The sequence below is a fragment of the Glarea lozoyensis genome, assembly GCF_000409485.1.
Source record: "Glarea lozoyensis ATCC 20868 chromosome Unknown GLAREA3, whole genome shotgun sequence".
NCBI lineage: Eukaryota > Fungi > Ascomycota > Leotiomycetes > Helotiales > Helotiaceae > Glarea > Glarea lozoyensis.
The window spans coordinates 3506870-3522460 of NW_007360998.1; the positions used below are offsets into that span (position 1 = coordinate 3506870).

General features: G+C 45.3%; 4 protein-coding genes across 4 annotated transcripts; 1 reads left to right on the forward strand and 3 right to left on the reverse strand.

The window, feature by feature from the left end:
• Positions 1-565: 565 nt before the first annotated feature.
• GLAREA_01146 (uncharacterized protein) lies at positions 566-2622 on the reverse strand (the record flags this gene model as incomplete). The annotated part of the gene is made up of 5 exons (XM_008085904.1): positions 566-775; positions 828-1022; positions 1074-2163; positions 2241-2304; positions 2421-2622. 5 exons carry the CDS (start codon positions 2620-2622, stop codon positions 566-568), a joined length of 1761 nt encoding a protein of 586 aa, XP_008084095.1.
• A 1997-nt stretch (positions 2623-4619) lies between these two features.
• Positions 4620-8067, forward strand: GLAREA_01147 (Protein kinase-like (PK-like); the record flags this gene model as incomplete). The annotated part of the gene is made up of 4 exons (XM_008085905.1): positions 4620-5237; positions 5294-7306; positions 7380-7894; positions 7947-8067. The coding sequence occupies 4 exons, from the start codon at positions 4620-4622 to the stop codon at positions 8065-8067; spliced, it is 3267 nt and encodes a 1088-aa protein (XP_008084096.1).
• A 1138-nt stretch (positions 8068-9205) lies between these two features.
• On the reverse strand, positions 9206-11263 carry GLAREA_01148 (uncharacterized protein; the record flags this gene model as incomplete). Its single annotated transcript, XM_008085906.1, has 5 exons — positions 9206-9485; positions 9542-9679; positions 9806-10136; positions 10369-11037; positions 11110-11263. The coding sequence occupies 5 exons, from the start codon at positions 11261-11263 to the stop codon at positions 9206-9208; spliced, it is 1572 nt and encodes a 523-aa protein (XP_008084097.1).
• An 863-nt stretch (positions 11264-12126) lies between these two features.
• Positions 12127-14753, reverse strand: GLAREA_01149 ((Trans)glycosidase; the record flags this gene model as incomplete). Its single annotated transcript, XM_008085907.1, has 7 exons — positions 12127-12569; positions 12617-13322; positions 13367-13761; positions 13825-14072; positions 14136-14457; positions 14510-14678; positions 14748-14753. The coding sequence occupies 7 exons, from the start codon at positions 14751-14753 to the stop codon at positions 12127-12129; spliced, it is 2289 nt and encodes a 762-aa protein (XP_008084098.1).
• Positions 14754-15591: the final 838 nt, after the last annotated feature.

The following is a 15591-nucleotide window of genomic DNA, read 5'->3' on the forward strand; positions in this document are numbered from 1 at the left end:
AGTCGGAATTACTGCTTGAACAGAGGTCAAGCCGAGCCATTTTACGCAGGATCAACCAAACATGAAGGGTAACGCCATTTCAGCCCGCATGCATCTGACCTTACGACTTAGTATTTAATTGGCTTAGATCTCCTAAGATATGCGCGAATAAATGGTCTCAGCTTTTATAATTCTAGACTTCAAGAGTAAAAAAAAGACATATAGAACAATGCAACAGTATTCGATAGAGGTCGGAGTGTAATAATTTCGGCCCATTTGCGGATTCTTTCCGGGATCAGATTTCCGACCCCCTTTTAAGGAGCGTAAGAACGCTAAGATGATCAATTCTTGGCTTCCGCTATTTCTGTATTTAGGATCGAAAGCAACTTGCCTCCTCTACGATCTACACGTCAAATAAGACTTCCACGGTGAAGTTTCAACCGGGTAGGGTCGTAAAAAGCTTAAATCCAAACAAAATATTACCGTAGGTCTATCTATATACTATGAACTAAAATTATAAAACAAATTCCAACTACTCTACATCTCTACTACACTCCCCTCCTTGCCGCCTCCAGAAGCAGATCTCTTACACCCCACCTCTCATTCGCTTAACCCTCTCCTTAGCCTTCTCCTTCCAATCAACCCAATAATAAACCCCATACCAACTTGCAAAAGTGATAAACATAAGCGGTAGCGTTATCGCTAGATAAAGCTGCAAGGCGCCGAGCTGGAATATTTCCTGAGATTTGCCATTGTCGGAGATTTTGTATTGGACAATGTCCGTGGACATGATTGTCTAGTTGGTGTTAGAGAATATGTGGAGATCTCGAGAGATGAGGGAAACTTACGGAGATGAATGTACCAGGGAGGAAGAAGAGAGTTACAAGAGTGATGATCCTCATTGAAACCGTTTCTTTCTTGGTCTTGATCGCAATTTGATGCATACTCTCTGTCATGGTCTCCATGTTTGCGGTGGATAGCTGTGCACGGCTGGCGAAGAGTTTATTGGATTCCATGTTTTTGAATTGGAGAATCCCGTATAACTTCTCAAATGTTAGCTTATTTCTGCGAAACTTGATTCCGTCAAAACGTACGAGACTTTTCCTCTCTTTCAATAGGTTCAGAAGCGAGCTAGTCCCCGATTGCTGTTTCCTCAATTCATTGATGACGCTACTTGTAGTCCTCTCGAATTTCGCGATGTCTCTCGCGCATCCTTCTCTGATCTCAGCTGGGAAGTCCGAGGAAGAAATGAGTATTTGATAGTGTTCTTTTATCTCTGAGAGCACTGCAATATTTGAGTCTAGTATTTGCAACATCTCATTTGCTTTTTCCTCGAGATGTTGCACTCGTTTGAGGTCCCCAAATGAAAATTCCCCATCTTCCTCGAGTGGCTCTTGAGGTGCGGAGGATGAAATAGGTTCCGGTATTGGCGGAGGAAGTAACTTTTCGGTAGGAGTGTATTTTGGGAGCTCAATAGGCCTTGGCGCCGGAAGAACAGGAGGCTTCCTTTTCAATATTGAGCTGTGACGTCGTGACGGTTTTGCTATTAAAGTGCGCTGTGTATCCTCCCGTTGGATCGATACATGGGTGTTCGTTCGAGGTTTCTCAAAGAGAAGTAGCGTATCTCTCGTTGATTTCTGGAGAGATTCTTCGAGGAATGCAATATACCATCGCCAGTGCTCACGGCACCAATCAAATAATAGCAAATGTGTCGCGATTGATGAAGAAAAAGCGCTGATCCGCGTATCAAAACGGCTCATGTTTTGAGATCCCTTAGTTTTGGTCGATGCCTCTACTCGTTTCTTCATAAGTTGATCACCTTTGATGCAAATCCACAATGCTTTTCCTGTCTCAACATCAAAGCAGTGATAGGTTGCTGTCTGCCGTATCGACCACGGCCACTCCTCTTGGCTCGGTGAAGGTTCAACTGCTTTGAGGTTATAACACATTCGATAATCTCGTCCAGAACGTCCAAGATGTAATAATTTTAAGGATTCATCGTGCAATGATAAACGCGATTCAAAATGAAATCCACTAAAGTTCATCTCTTTTGCGTAATGTTGCTTCCCAAACGGGAAGAGGAAGTCGAGAAATACAGGCATGATTTGATGGTACGTGAAGAGAAACATAAGCATTTCGCGAGTGACCTTTAACTTGTCTCTCGAGAATTTTGCATGTATGAAACTGTTCTGTTAGATGATGTTTGAGTGGTTTTAAAGATCACGTACATAAATCGGGACGCTGGGTCTATTTTATTATACAGTTTTTCGCCACAAATATAATCTTTCAGTTCAATATGACTTCGAACGGTGATATTCTCAAAGACTGTCATTTAATTAGCATGCTGAAAATATTTGCCCGTGAAGAAGAATGTGCGAGTCGAGGCGCGGAGAAATCATATTGAGTTTTCAAGAGTCATGGCGTTGCCTGGAAGAACACACCTCTTGAAGAATCATCAAAGTCTCTGATAGACACTTCTGCTTTCGGTTCATCGTGAAACAATCTACTCTCTTCCTTTTGCAGTCGTTCGAGATAGGATACAAGAAGATGGTCGTAAGTATCCGGGTAAACGAGATTTTGGGGGAATTTGGCCGTGTCCTGACAGGAGCGTTCAAACAATTGCTGATCTGCTAACACTGCCATTTCAAGTATATAGATGAAAGAAATCTAATGCATTTGGTGTTGTAGCACCTTTCAATTGGATTATCGAGTGCTATTTGAATGTGTGCATCGCGTTGAAGACGTCTGATGTCTGAGTTCACCGATAGAGGCTGAGGTAATTGCCGGGTTTTACAGAAGGAGGCGGTGCACATGGCACGCTACTTCTCTTGCGGGAATTTCATGCAGGGCGCAATTTCGACAGACTTCGAAGGCAAACTAAAAATTGAAAGGTAGGGTGAGCCACATGGCTCGCCCTGATGCTACAGTGTTTGTGTTATAGTATGTATTGAATAGATTCCTTAAAATATGCTTGATGAACCCGCCATCGTCTCTCGCCTGAGCCCATACCCAAGGTTACCTCGCTAAATTTCAGTGTATTGGAACCACGTCGAGTCCGACTTCACCAGCGCTTTAGGTTGTTCGCAAATCATCAAGTGCATCGTGTTCGGCCTAAGATAATTCGTTCAATTAGCATTCTTGATTGAAGCGATTTGCGTTGTGTGACAGGTACCTCTGTCAACCTTCTCCCAATCCAAAATTCCCAGTTGTCAGCACTGTGCTTCGGTAAGTCAGCGATTGAACCTTGGTACTAATAACAGCAAGTAACATACAGTAATTGAGAAATCGTATGGGCCGAAGAGTTTAGTAAGGAAGTCGTTAACGGCTTTTCGTGATAGTTGATACGAAGCATGTTTTTCGTGCTTCAGCCCTGCCGTTGCTTGGTTCGGCATAGTAAAGTAGGAACCGGATTGTGACTCGGTGTAGATTCTAGGTGTAATCAAGTGAGAACGTGATTCAGTAGAATACCAGAATGCCTTGCTCAATCCAGACGTATATAGAACATGTCTTATACAGTCTTATGGCCTCAACCCCTCTGTCACCTTACCTCTAGGCAGAAATTAGGCGAAACGAGGCAAAATAGCTTTAAGCGAGAACACTCACCGAGTGCACCCTTTGAGAATCCCCTCGCATAGTTGAGCCGCTAATCGGTGCTGATTTAATGCTAAAGATTTACGGTATACGGAGGTATTTTTTTCATTTTTGCCAGCACGCATTCCCCTAGAGAGCCCATGAGCACTGGCAGTTTACTTAAGGAGTAATGATCCTGAACATCTATCCTTTCGGTTCGCCCCGAGCCTTACTTTCAAACCTCTCCGCCAAACTCTGCTAAACTTCCTGTAAAAGCTAATACGGCGGGCTTTATAATTGGTTGGACTCTTTATACCGAACATGTGGGACTCTCGTTAATATGATATGTGCCACATGATCTGTGTGTAACTCACCCCCAAAATGATGAACACTGCTCGTCTAACCAGTCGCATGTTCCCCATGAGATAACCATCATAGGGCCTTGGGGGTTAGACAATTTTACTAATTGTACGGAATGTCCTTCAAGTACCTGAACAAATCAAGGTCGCGAACCTGTGCTATAAAAATAGTTTTGCCCTTTCGAGTACTCATGAGTTCGATTCTTACCTTGCCACATGCCATTGGCTACATAGCCATTGTTTACGGTAATTTCAGCACGAACCCCCTCGGTTTATTCAGGGGTACTCGTATACAATAAGAACTCCAGTTTTCCCCAAAGTTTGGGGCAAATCAAGCTTCAGTACCGGGGAGCTCACAGCTCTGACCTGGGGTTTGCGGCAGGGGTTTCTGGCCCTATTGGTTGCGGCGCAATCTCGATGATTGCCAGCGAGCACCCAGCACGGGCTAGAACCAAACCCAGCACCCCACGTCACCTTGGTCGACTGCATTTTGCTCCAAAGAGTTGTAAACATAATGTTGAACAGTATGAGATTCGACCAGTCATTCCCATCTTTCTTCTTCAGACCAACAGCTACATACAGCTTACACCATCCAGCAATCTCAACCCAACCCAACCCAACTACCATTGTCGCACGTTCGGAACGAATCAGCATCTAGTTGAGTGACTCGACCTCGTTCCGTGATCGCGACCACGCCTATCGAAGGCCATGATGGCCACCAGCGCGCGAGCTCGTCCACCCGGCCACGATGCGCCAGCAATCCACGAGTATCTCCAGTGGATAGCAAACCCGAATAACTGCCAAGAAGGCATGATTGACCCTGCCAGTGAAGAAAAGCATCTATTTCTTCCCTCTGCCGACGTCGAGAGGCACTTAACCGCCCACAACTATCGCAATCTCGCCCCGCTCCTCCAGGCGGTGTTCCTCAACAGCCACAATAACCCGATTGATGCGTGTGATATGGTGGAGGGGTATCATTGTATATTCAGCATCTTGTTACAAATAGGAAAAGGCCATCTACTTGGCCAATTCTTGCATCACGACCACCTGAAGGACGCATTCCTTCCATTCAGCAATGACCACCCACCCGCTGATTTCCCAATCGACCCGGCGGATGCGGACCCGAAAGCCTTCCTTCAGCGCTTCTGCCAGCAGCAGATGAAGTTTTGTCCCCCTAAGATAGAGAATCGACCAGGGAAGGTTTTCGCCGATGGTCGCATTCTTCCTTTCACTGTCAAAGAACGGCTGGCGAAGGGTGGTAGTGCAACTCTTTACAAGGTTGTTCTCCACAACCAATACGATGGACTTTCCACCCATCACAAGACTCAGGTAAGGACTTATCCTCTTCAATGTTCTATCCCCGTAACGAAACTAAAAGTGATTAGGCCGAGAATTATTATGTCCTGAAAACTTACTATGGCAAAAATGCGAGAACCTATTACGATAGAGAAGTCAACGCGTTCAAAAAACTTCGAAAATTGAGAAATGGCAGCCTATCCGTTTCTCCAAATATAATACAATTTTATGGCAGCTTTCAGCACGGCGATCGCTATAACATACTTCTCGAATATGCGGATCAAAAAACTTTGGAGCATTTCTTTGAAACTATCCGGGAACCTACAACGGGGGGTGAAATAATCGCATTCTGGACAAGCATTCTCAAGCTCGTTGAGGGATTGTACGAGATACATCAAGGCTGCGAAGATACTTCTCTTGATAGGGCAAGTCCTCTTTCTGGGTGGCACCAAGACATAAAGCCAGCGAATATCCTAATCACTAGCAGGGGCGAGGAGGGTTTACGCCTTAATTCACCCTATGAGTGGCACTTTAAGCTTGCTGATCTTGGGATATCCCACTTCACCACTTATGGAGATTCAACCGGGACCCCTAGAGCCATAGATTTCCAGGGAACGCGTACATACGGGGCACCAGAGTGTTGTCGAACGAGCGAGTTCCTTCGAGGCGTCGACGTTGACATTACTCAGAGTAGTGATGTCTGGTCACTTGCTGCTGTTTTAAGCGAGGCCGCTATCTGGGCAGTCGGTGGGAAGAGCTATCTGGAAGAATATCGACTATCCCGCAAGGAAGCGACTCGTGATATACATGGCCTAGAGGACAGTGATTGTTTCCACGATGGCCAAAATCTTCTACCGGTGGTTAATGAATGGCACCAAAAGGCAAGAGACGGAGTCCGAAAACAAGATACAACAACCGACGGAGTGATTACCGTGCTTGAGGATATGCTAGTCACTGACTACCGGTCTACTATAGCACAGGTGTACAAAAAGTTTGATCGAATTCTTGGAAAAGCACAAAATGACCTAAAGAGGCAACAGTCGCTATCACCTGATCCTCAAACACCCAAAAAGACACTTCCGCCAGTTCTCCCAAGTCCTTCTCCGCATAATACAAGTCCATCGCTAATGGGGGACTTTTCAGGAGGAAAAAATCATCAGATACCAGACCCTAACTACCAAGCGTTTGGCATGTATAATAACAACGTCCCGATCATGAGTCAGCCAACCCTACAAATTGGCCAGGATAATCTGCCTAGAACCCCGACAGGGAAAGAGCCAGAACAATGGCTGGACCGTCAGATTTACAATAGCCCAAAACCAACACTCCGAAACAGTGACCCCGAGACGTATCAACTTGGACAACCCTATTCCAAGCCTGGTCCTCCAATGGGCCGGAATTCGTTTGTTTCTGCACATCACCCAAATGAGATGCTACCAAACGGTAACAACGGTTACCATCCGAAATCGCCTCAATTCATGGGAGGTAGAGAGCCTATGGGAAGATTCTCCCCTGATCGACAGCAATTCATTCCCGAAGATCGTCCTCAATCCGGAGTGAGCCAGCTCCATATGAACCACTTACATATATCGTCACAAGAACAAAATCCCGACGAGAGTTTTAATCAACGAGTAAATGAAGATCAAATTGGGCGTTTGCATAATCCTTTACAACAGTCTGGAATCTACACCGCGCCACTAGAGAGATCATTTCAGTCCCGCGATATAACCCGTCGTGATACCGAGCGTCATTCAAGGCCACCGACGCAACCCCAACGAACCTCAACATCACCGAATGATTTCCCAGCCTTGAATTCAAGTTTTGCTTCTATGGCACACCGTAATACACCACAGTATGATAACCTACATTCCGATGAAAGACAAACATATCCTCATGCGCAACCTCCTGGTCCTCCGCCAACAGCCGTTCTGGAACGAGTTAGGCAACGCACTAGGCGGAAAAGAACTATTCCGAATAAAGCCCGCGCTAACTGTTCAATCTCTACTGCGATAGATTGGAGAGATTCCAAGAAAAGTTTGTTCAAGAGGGACATCCCACTGCCCGGAAGCTGGCTCTTACAGGAATTGAAAGAAAGAGATCATGTGAGTACCCACCTACCCTTTACCCGTATTCGAGCATTTCACTCCGAGGGCTTTAATACTGACTCACAAATAGGTTTTCATACTAGACGATACCTGGACGATGAGAAAACAGTGGAGCAACCTCACACCGGTATTTGGAGCGCTGGCCTACATGGTAAAGACAGTCGACCCTGATGGTTTAGATCTCCATTTTACTATGTCCAACCGGCTGTTTCATGGCACCCAAACCAGCGTATTGGTTAATCAGGTCAGAGGGCACCAATGCCAAGGATCAAGTAATATGGGCCACCGACTAACGACCATCATGGCCACTTACAAGGCCCAGCTACGAGATCAGTATAATTTCAGGCAAGGCCATTTAGATGATGCTACCAAGGAATATGTCCGCCCAGTTAATTACTACATCTTTACAGATGGACGATGGGATCCTGGATGCGAACCGGATAGTGCTATTAAAGAACTGACTGAGTTAATGGTTGAGCTAGATGTCGAAGAAAATCAAGTTGGCATACAGTTCATTAGTTTCGGTAACGACAAGGCGGGACTGGCTAATCTTAAACGACTGGATGATGATCTAGACGTTGAGATGTAAGTGTTTGAAAGTTCTTTCGTGATTTTGAATAGGATTAACATCATTTAGCGACGTTGTTGACACCACTCCCTCAACCGGCAACGCATGGAAAATGCTTCTGGGCGCAATTGACAGAGGATACGATGAGACCGAAAATTCTGCGCAAGGTGCATCGAGTTCTAGACGCTAAGAAAAACTCCTCCGAGTTTTGCAAGTCCTCTTCCCGGCTACATATGCCCAAAAATCATACTTTTCCATTCGGTTACGTCGCCGATACAACACAATTTACCCCTGGCCAGATCTACGACCAAAATAGCTTCATCCTCACGGGGCATTTACGTTACAATATGGAGTTATTATTTTCATACTCCAAATGTTTTGTTTTATATTGCGCGTCCTTTCTATACCATTTATGTTTTGCTTCACATTAAAAGCGATACCCTTCTTCTTTTTGACGATTAGAGTCATTAGTCTCGTTTTTATTATATCATTGTTCAGATGCATTTTTCAATACCCTGTATATATTCATGGTTGCTTGATGAGCTCTTTGGGATTTACTTGCTCACAAATTAGGGTTAGATGGTTATATTTATTGTTTATATAGGGAACGGCATAGATGTCAGGAACGGGAAATCCAGCTGCATCTTTTTGGGGGCGTATTTGGGTTCGCGCTTTGACACCGGGCTTTGGAAAAGGGCAACCTGGTTGTGGATATTATGGGAGGAAACCAAAAAAACTGTGGTGTTAGAACGGTTTTGGGCATGAGACCGGGGCATAGGTACATTGCGAGGTGTAAACAAAATGTAGGAGTTGGGCATTTAGGTGTTGGCTGGGAAATTACTATACCCTTGGGAGGTCTCAAACGACACTTTTGGCGTATATACTCATAAAACGAGCCGGTGATTGGTCAAATTGGGTATTTTGTGGGCAGCTACTGTGTTAGAGGGTTCTCTGAGCTTGATAAATCTCAAATGGCTTGAGTTGCAATTGGATGGAACACTAAGTCTCTTACTTGTTTCTATTAATTTAGAAAAGAATAAATACGGCTTCCGTAAGCTTACCTGGGTGGCACTAAATGCATCGACCATTGATGCTTCCCGACTATACGTCATCCACCGAGGTTTTCAGTTGAACATTACTCTATCAGTCTTATTTACGTAACACAAGATTAAGTCCCTTTCTACTTTGAGTTTGGAGCGCTTTAATTGGCTATACTATGGATATTATCACGAGTCACTTTTGTGTCTTCGCGAAAGCGTAGCTTTCCTCAATCACCATCACACTCTACCACCAAGTCCTTCCTTGCCATATACAGCCTCGCCTCGGATTTATTTCCCCTCAACCTCCACCTCGGTCTGCCCGGTAAGTTTTCTCTTGCCATCAACAACCTTAACCTCCCACAAAATAACATTCGTCTTTGTCGTCTCCTTACCCGATGCCTTCTCTTTGGTCGTCCACTTACTCAAAACAGCCACAACACCATCCCCCTTTTCTGGATCCTCGCAATCAAGAATAACATCGAATGAATCTTGAATTGATGTTGCAGAGTTGCGAGCGTATTGGAGTCCTGGAAGAAACTGATCGTAGGTGTACACAGCGTGATTGATTCTAATAGCGTCAGATGTGCTCGCCGAAAAGACTTGGAGTTTATTGTTTATACGCACTTGACGACTAAGCTTGGAGCAACATGCTCGTGGACTGTTTTGAGGGCGATCTCGTCATCAGGTTGGATGAACATTGTATCGTTGAGTTCGGTGACCCAGTCTTTTAGTGATTGTTGTTGAGTTGACATCGCGACCTTGCTAAGTTACCAATATTGTCAGCCACTTTTCAGGAAATAGATGGGTAGCATACTTATAATAGCAGCTTGAAAGAATCAAAGAATGAATAGGGTGATTTACTCTGTCAGAATTCGGGGTGAGATTTACCTTTTATATTTGATGGCCTCACGTCCCTCGGAAGCGAATATGTCTTCGACCGCCGTGAATCTCCTTGGGTTTCCAGTTATGCGCAACTTCAGCGCTATCACTAAGTTTAATCGTCCATAATCAAGCGGCGGAGAATACCATTGTCCGGTCCGATGAGTGTTTGGCCGAACATCCGCATCACCGCTGCAGACAATTTTGGTAAAAGTGCGAACATCCGAGGGTAGGAAGTTAGTTTTGGTTTCTTGGCTGATCATATTAAGTAAATGTGGCTGTTGAGGCTTCATGAGAACCATGGTCCAGGCTAAGCGCTTCATGCGTGTAGTGAACGCCTCTGTAGTTTTATTAGATTAGTATGGTCAACTCACGTGTGATCTTATGCTAAATATTCGGATGTCGATCCTGGAAAAGCTTGTAGATTTGCACAATTTAGCATGTGTGTCAGAGTTAAACAGTAATCATATAGTAAATTAGCCAGGTCGTGCATTAAGGTTATACATTTTTGGGTAAAATTGACTCAACCAGCTGAGCAAGAGAAAGCTACTTAAAATTCAGCTGTCTCTCACCCCTTCGAGCGCGCCAGTAGTTTGTGGCGTCAAGAATTTCAGGACAGCATTTGATAAGCCAGCCCCATTTGCGCAAAAACCCAGTACTAACCTCCCAGCCGCGCGGATCCCACGGATTCCCCCAGACGATCAAAGAAGCGTTGTCATAACTCTTTTTCGTATCGAACTCTACCATGTCGTACCACAGCTCGTCCTCGTCGATCAGCTCGTTGGCTGAGAGTAGAAGAATTTTGTCTCGTAGCTCAGGCCATGGCAACACGTCAACCCAAGGATGGTGATGTGCCGAAGTTTGTGATGCCGTCGGAATCAGACTTTTGGGGCACATGGCAGTCTGGGAACTTGAATGCTCTGCTAAACAGAAACCGTACTGACCAAGGGGTGAAACAGCATCACAAACCAACCAGAGCATTCCCAGACCGAGGGCTGCGGCGTTACCCGTTAAGGCATCGAAGACGTTGAGCTGTAATACGCTGATGAGTCGCTCCGGACGGATGTTATGTCCCAAGTATTCTTCATAAGCTTGACTAGTAATTTGCTGGACTAGTTGAAGCTGTGTAGCCACTCTATATTCTGCATTTTGCTCGCTCTGCAGCTCTTCCGGTGGTGTTGTCGTGCAGGTTGAGGCTGCAAGAATTGATTCGGAGCAGTTCTTTTCCCTCCGCTTTCTTCCTGAATAATCAGTAAGATAATTTGGCCCTGTGATATAATAGCTGGGGTGATGGAAGCTGCCAAATTACTGACGATAGGCTCTCTGATTGAGACGATTCTGCAGCATCCTCCTCTGATCTGTGCGGGTGACACCAGCCCAGTCTTCCCCTGCTTTCTGCACATCGGATTGATGGCGCATTGTCTGCAGAATGATTTGCAAGCCATCTTTCGGCGACGAATCGGTCATTCTGATGTCGGAGGTACGAATGCGTATTTTTGAAGTTCTCGGTACGGTGATCAAGGGTCAATGATAGACTGGTCAATTATACAGTAACCTTTCACCTACGGCCTATGGGACACTATGGTTTAGTGCAAAGTAATGTGCATGGAATACCTAGCATGACAACCTCCAGACTTTGTCCCATGTCTACTTTTAAGGTTAGCGGTTGTCAGCAGGTTGCATTAGTGCCGTGGCGTTGATCGACGGCTTTAAGGTGAGCCCCACATGTTTTTAAAACTCCAGCGCCCCCCCCTCCTCCCTGTTTAAGCGAGAATGTTCAACAAAAAGTTTGACAACTCGTAGAGATACATTTTGCCTCCACATAATCTCTGTTGCATTCATGCACATGACAAAGGTATAGCCAAATATACTCTGAATTTCTCAGCTCCTGGGCTCTCATGACCATAGTGCTACTCCAAGATTGTCGGGCACTCAAATTTAAAATGTGAACTCGATTATATGCAAGGGAAGAAAGGCGAAAGCAATGAGTGATTGAATATTTTGCTCTCGTTCCATTGTACGATATGCGCTAATATCTATAGTATAATATTGTTCTGCAAAAGCGCTCTAAGCTACAAGACTTTTCCTTTCTGGAATCTATGTATTATATGTGATGTATAATGTTCTCACACGAAATGAGATGTACAAAAGTTAGTCTCACGTTTCTGTTATAATCTTTGTAAAAGTTTTAGAATTCTAAATTTTTCTGGTGGTATAGATAATATCCTTATAGTTTAACGTTTCCTGTCGATCTACACAAAGTTTCTAACCTTCATCGTTTCATCTAACAAAAGAAGTCGCTGAGCTCGCTCAATACGACCAGCGATCTATCATTTCGTGGTAGAATTAACACCACCACTTCCAACAATTGTTGAATTGCCAGGGGCTCCAACCGTAACAGCGGTAAATACCGTTGATCCGTGCAAGTCACGGCTGCTGAGACCAACATGCAGTGTAAATTCACCCTCAGGAATCAGCCACTGTTGGGAGTTGATATCCCAATAACTTAGATCGCGACGCATGAGTTCGAAATCAACCGACGCGCGCTGGCCAGAAGTAAGCTCAACCTTCTCGAAACCGCGCAGTTGACGAAGGGGAGTCCCGGCGGGGGTGCTGGATGGGAATGAGACATAAAGCTGAGGAACAACGTTACCGCGAACATCGCCGGTGTTGTAGACCACGACATTTGCCGTATAGATGACTTCCCATAGGGCAGGATTTCCACCAGGTTGAGTCTCGAGCTCTTCTGCGTGGGAAGTGATTTGACCATCGGCTTTTGTACTCTGAACAGTGAGATTGAATAACTCAAAAGTAGTATACGAAAGGCCAAACCCAAATTCATAGCGAACATCAATATCTTGGGCGTCAAAAAACGATAATCAATCTCGAGTCTCTCTGTAAAATATGACTGCCAATCATCCGACCCAGTCGTATTAATGGAAGTCACGACAGGACTATTATAGTCGCTGCCGTTAAAAGCAATCGTGTATGGAAGATGTCCAGACGGATTCACATCGCCGTAAAGAACATCAACGATGGAGTTTCCAGACTCTTGTCCAGGGTAGTGAGCGACAAGAATAGCTGTGACGTTAGGATGATCGGCCCAGGGCAAATCGTTGATTCCAGAACTGTGAGTGATCACGACGGTATTATTGCAAGCTCCAGCAACCGCTTCGACAACTTCGTTGGCTGACCAGTCCAAGTCGAGTGTTTCGCGATCGACGCCTTCAGAAGCCCATCCCTTGAGGAATACAAGGCAAACATCCGGAGTGTTAGCCAAAAGAATACCACCAGCACCGGTGATGGCTGTTTCTGTAACCTGTGAAACATACGTGTTGTTCAACCAAGCTTCCACAATCGCGCCAGTCTCCAAAGCTCGTTCTTTGATAGCTTGGAGAGGAGATATCAGGTAGCTGAATTGAGCGGCACCCGAGCCGCCTCCCACTGCAAGCGTACCAAACTCAAAAATATCCTGATTGATCGGGCCTTCAGTAATTTCACCTGCGTCATTGCCAAAAACAGCAATCTTCGAGGGGTGAAAAAGTTCAAGCGGCTACTGGACGGGTCTACTGGCGGAATGTCCTCGTCCTGGTGAAGGGCATAATAAGGCGTCATTATGCGGGTAATCATGTCATCCAGACGATCCATGCCGACTGTACCATTGCTGATTGCATTGCTGACGTTTGTACCCAAAAAGGACTCGTACGGTCCATTCCCTAGAAGGAAGGGAAGGGTAAACCCGGGCATATCCATGTCCAGCCCGGCTTCGATAGAAGCAACACCAGAGTGAACAGCAAACCAGTCAGACATAACGTAGCCCTGAAAGCCCAGCTCAGTTTTCAGATAACCATTTAGGACTTTTGAATTTTGACAGGCGTAAGAGCCATTTATTCTCTGATATGAACACATGACGGCTGCGGCATGAGAATGAATCGCGTTTGCAAAAGGCCACATATAGAGCTCATCTATGTAGTATTAGCTATTAATCTATGGTTGAAACAAGAGCAGCTGCAGGTAGGAGTACCTACGGAGAGTTCTGTCATCAACATTCGACGAGATCGCCTCATACTGCACAGAGCCGTTGGGGAAAGAAAATGCGTTGCGCAAAATCTCCTGCTCATTCAAAATGAAGTGCTTTGCTGTTGCCTGAACTCCGGCATCTTGTAAACCTAAGACCGATTCCTGCATAGCAATACCGGTCAAGTAGGGATCTGGAGAAAAGCCTTCCCAATTGAGCCCACAATAAGCAGATCGGCCAAGTGGACCAGCGACAGGCCTATGTACGTACAATCATCAGTTCACAATTTAGCTGAGAATGATTGTAGTTTTTTGCACTTACGCCAAAGCAACATGAGCACCTTTTCCTTTGAACTCGCGGCCCATAGCTAAACCTCGCTCATATAGCATCTTCTTATCCCAAGATGAAGCAATAGTCACGCCTGATGGGAATGAACTTGCGTAGTTTGCGATACGGAGAGATGCCGGGCCATCCTGAAGGCATAGACCACTAAAGTTGAGACGGGGAATACCAACAATGTTCCCAATACATGGACCTGGTTGACCGGTCACCATATCTGCTTTCTCTTCCGGAGTAAGCTGCGCAACAAACGCGCGAGCTTTTTCCAAGGCAACCTCCCAACCTATGGTACCAACAATCTGCGCTGGAAATAATCAGCTTCATAGAATGTCCTAATAAAAAGACCTTGCACTCACGAGATGGATAGACGGGTTCTGAGCTATTGTACTGTGTCAAGATGACCGTGTCGGCTGGCTGGACATAGCTAAATGCATCCGGAGGTCTGACAGGGCCATTGAAAAGTTGCGCATTAACCGCAGAAGAGAGCAAGAGTACCGATAGCGAGTTGGACGAAATCATGTTTGGCTACTATCGACGGAGTATCAAGGTATCAAATACTGCTGACATGCTTCCTGAGTATGACATGATACTTACGGTCATTTTATAGAAAGAACAATCATCTTCCCCTCCTTCCAGATCCTGCAGTCGTGTCTGACAGCTGTGACTAAGGTTTTCGCGTACAAACGCGGTGGCTTTCTTGGAATGAGGGGTCATGATGTAAGTGACGTTAAAAAATTTATATGATACCAGGTTTGAAAACATTTTACTGGGGAAGATTGTTTCGATATATGATTTCTTGTATGTTTTATTGTTGCTAGTGAAGAAATCTAGACTTGGGAGTACCCACACGAGCAAATATAGACGTCCGTTAACCGAGCCGCCCCCCGCTGCCCTAGTTAACCGAGTCTCCCAAATGCTACCTGCTTATAGCGGGGAACGCTACTGCCATAACCCCTGGTCAACAACTGTAAGACCTGGCTTAACTCTGTGGGTGGTAAACCAGTGTGAATGCGAATTTCTCGCCAAGACTGTGTTTCGATCCACAGGTCGCTAGGCCTAAATCTCGCCGAAGATGGGGATGCTTAATTTTCAGACAATGCTTGGTAACAGCGGGCACCAATCCCCCATCTTTTCTTCCCCAGAAAACGTACTCGAGAAACTATGGAAACAAATATGCCACCGACAAACCACCGCGACTGCCAAGTAGCAATCGACCGTGCATGAATCGGAGTTATTTGATGTGACGGGAGAGGGCTGACGTAACCCCGATTTCATTGTGTGGGACAAAATTTGGTCACCTAAAGTTATTCAATGTCGAGGAAGAATACTGATTTCCAGACGAACATCTTTCTTTGTAAAGTGGTGATTAATCACTATTTGATGATTTAATTGTGATATACAGACGACAGAATCTTCGGGAAATTATGTCATGTATGCC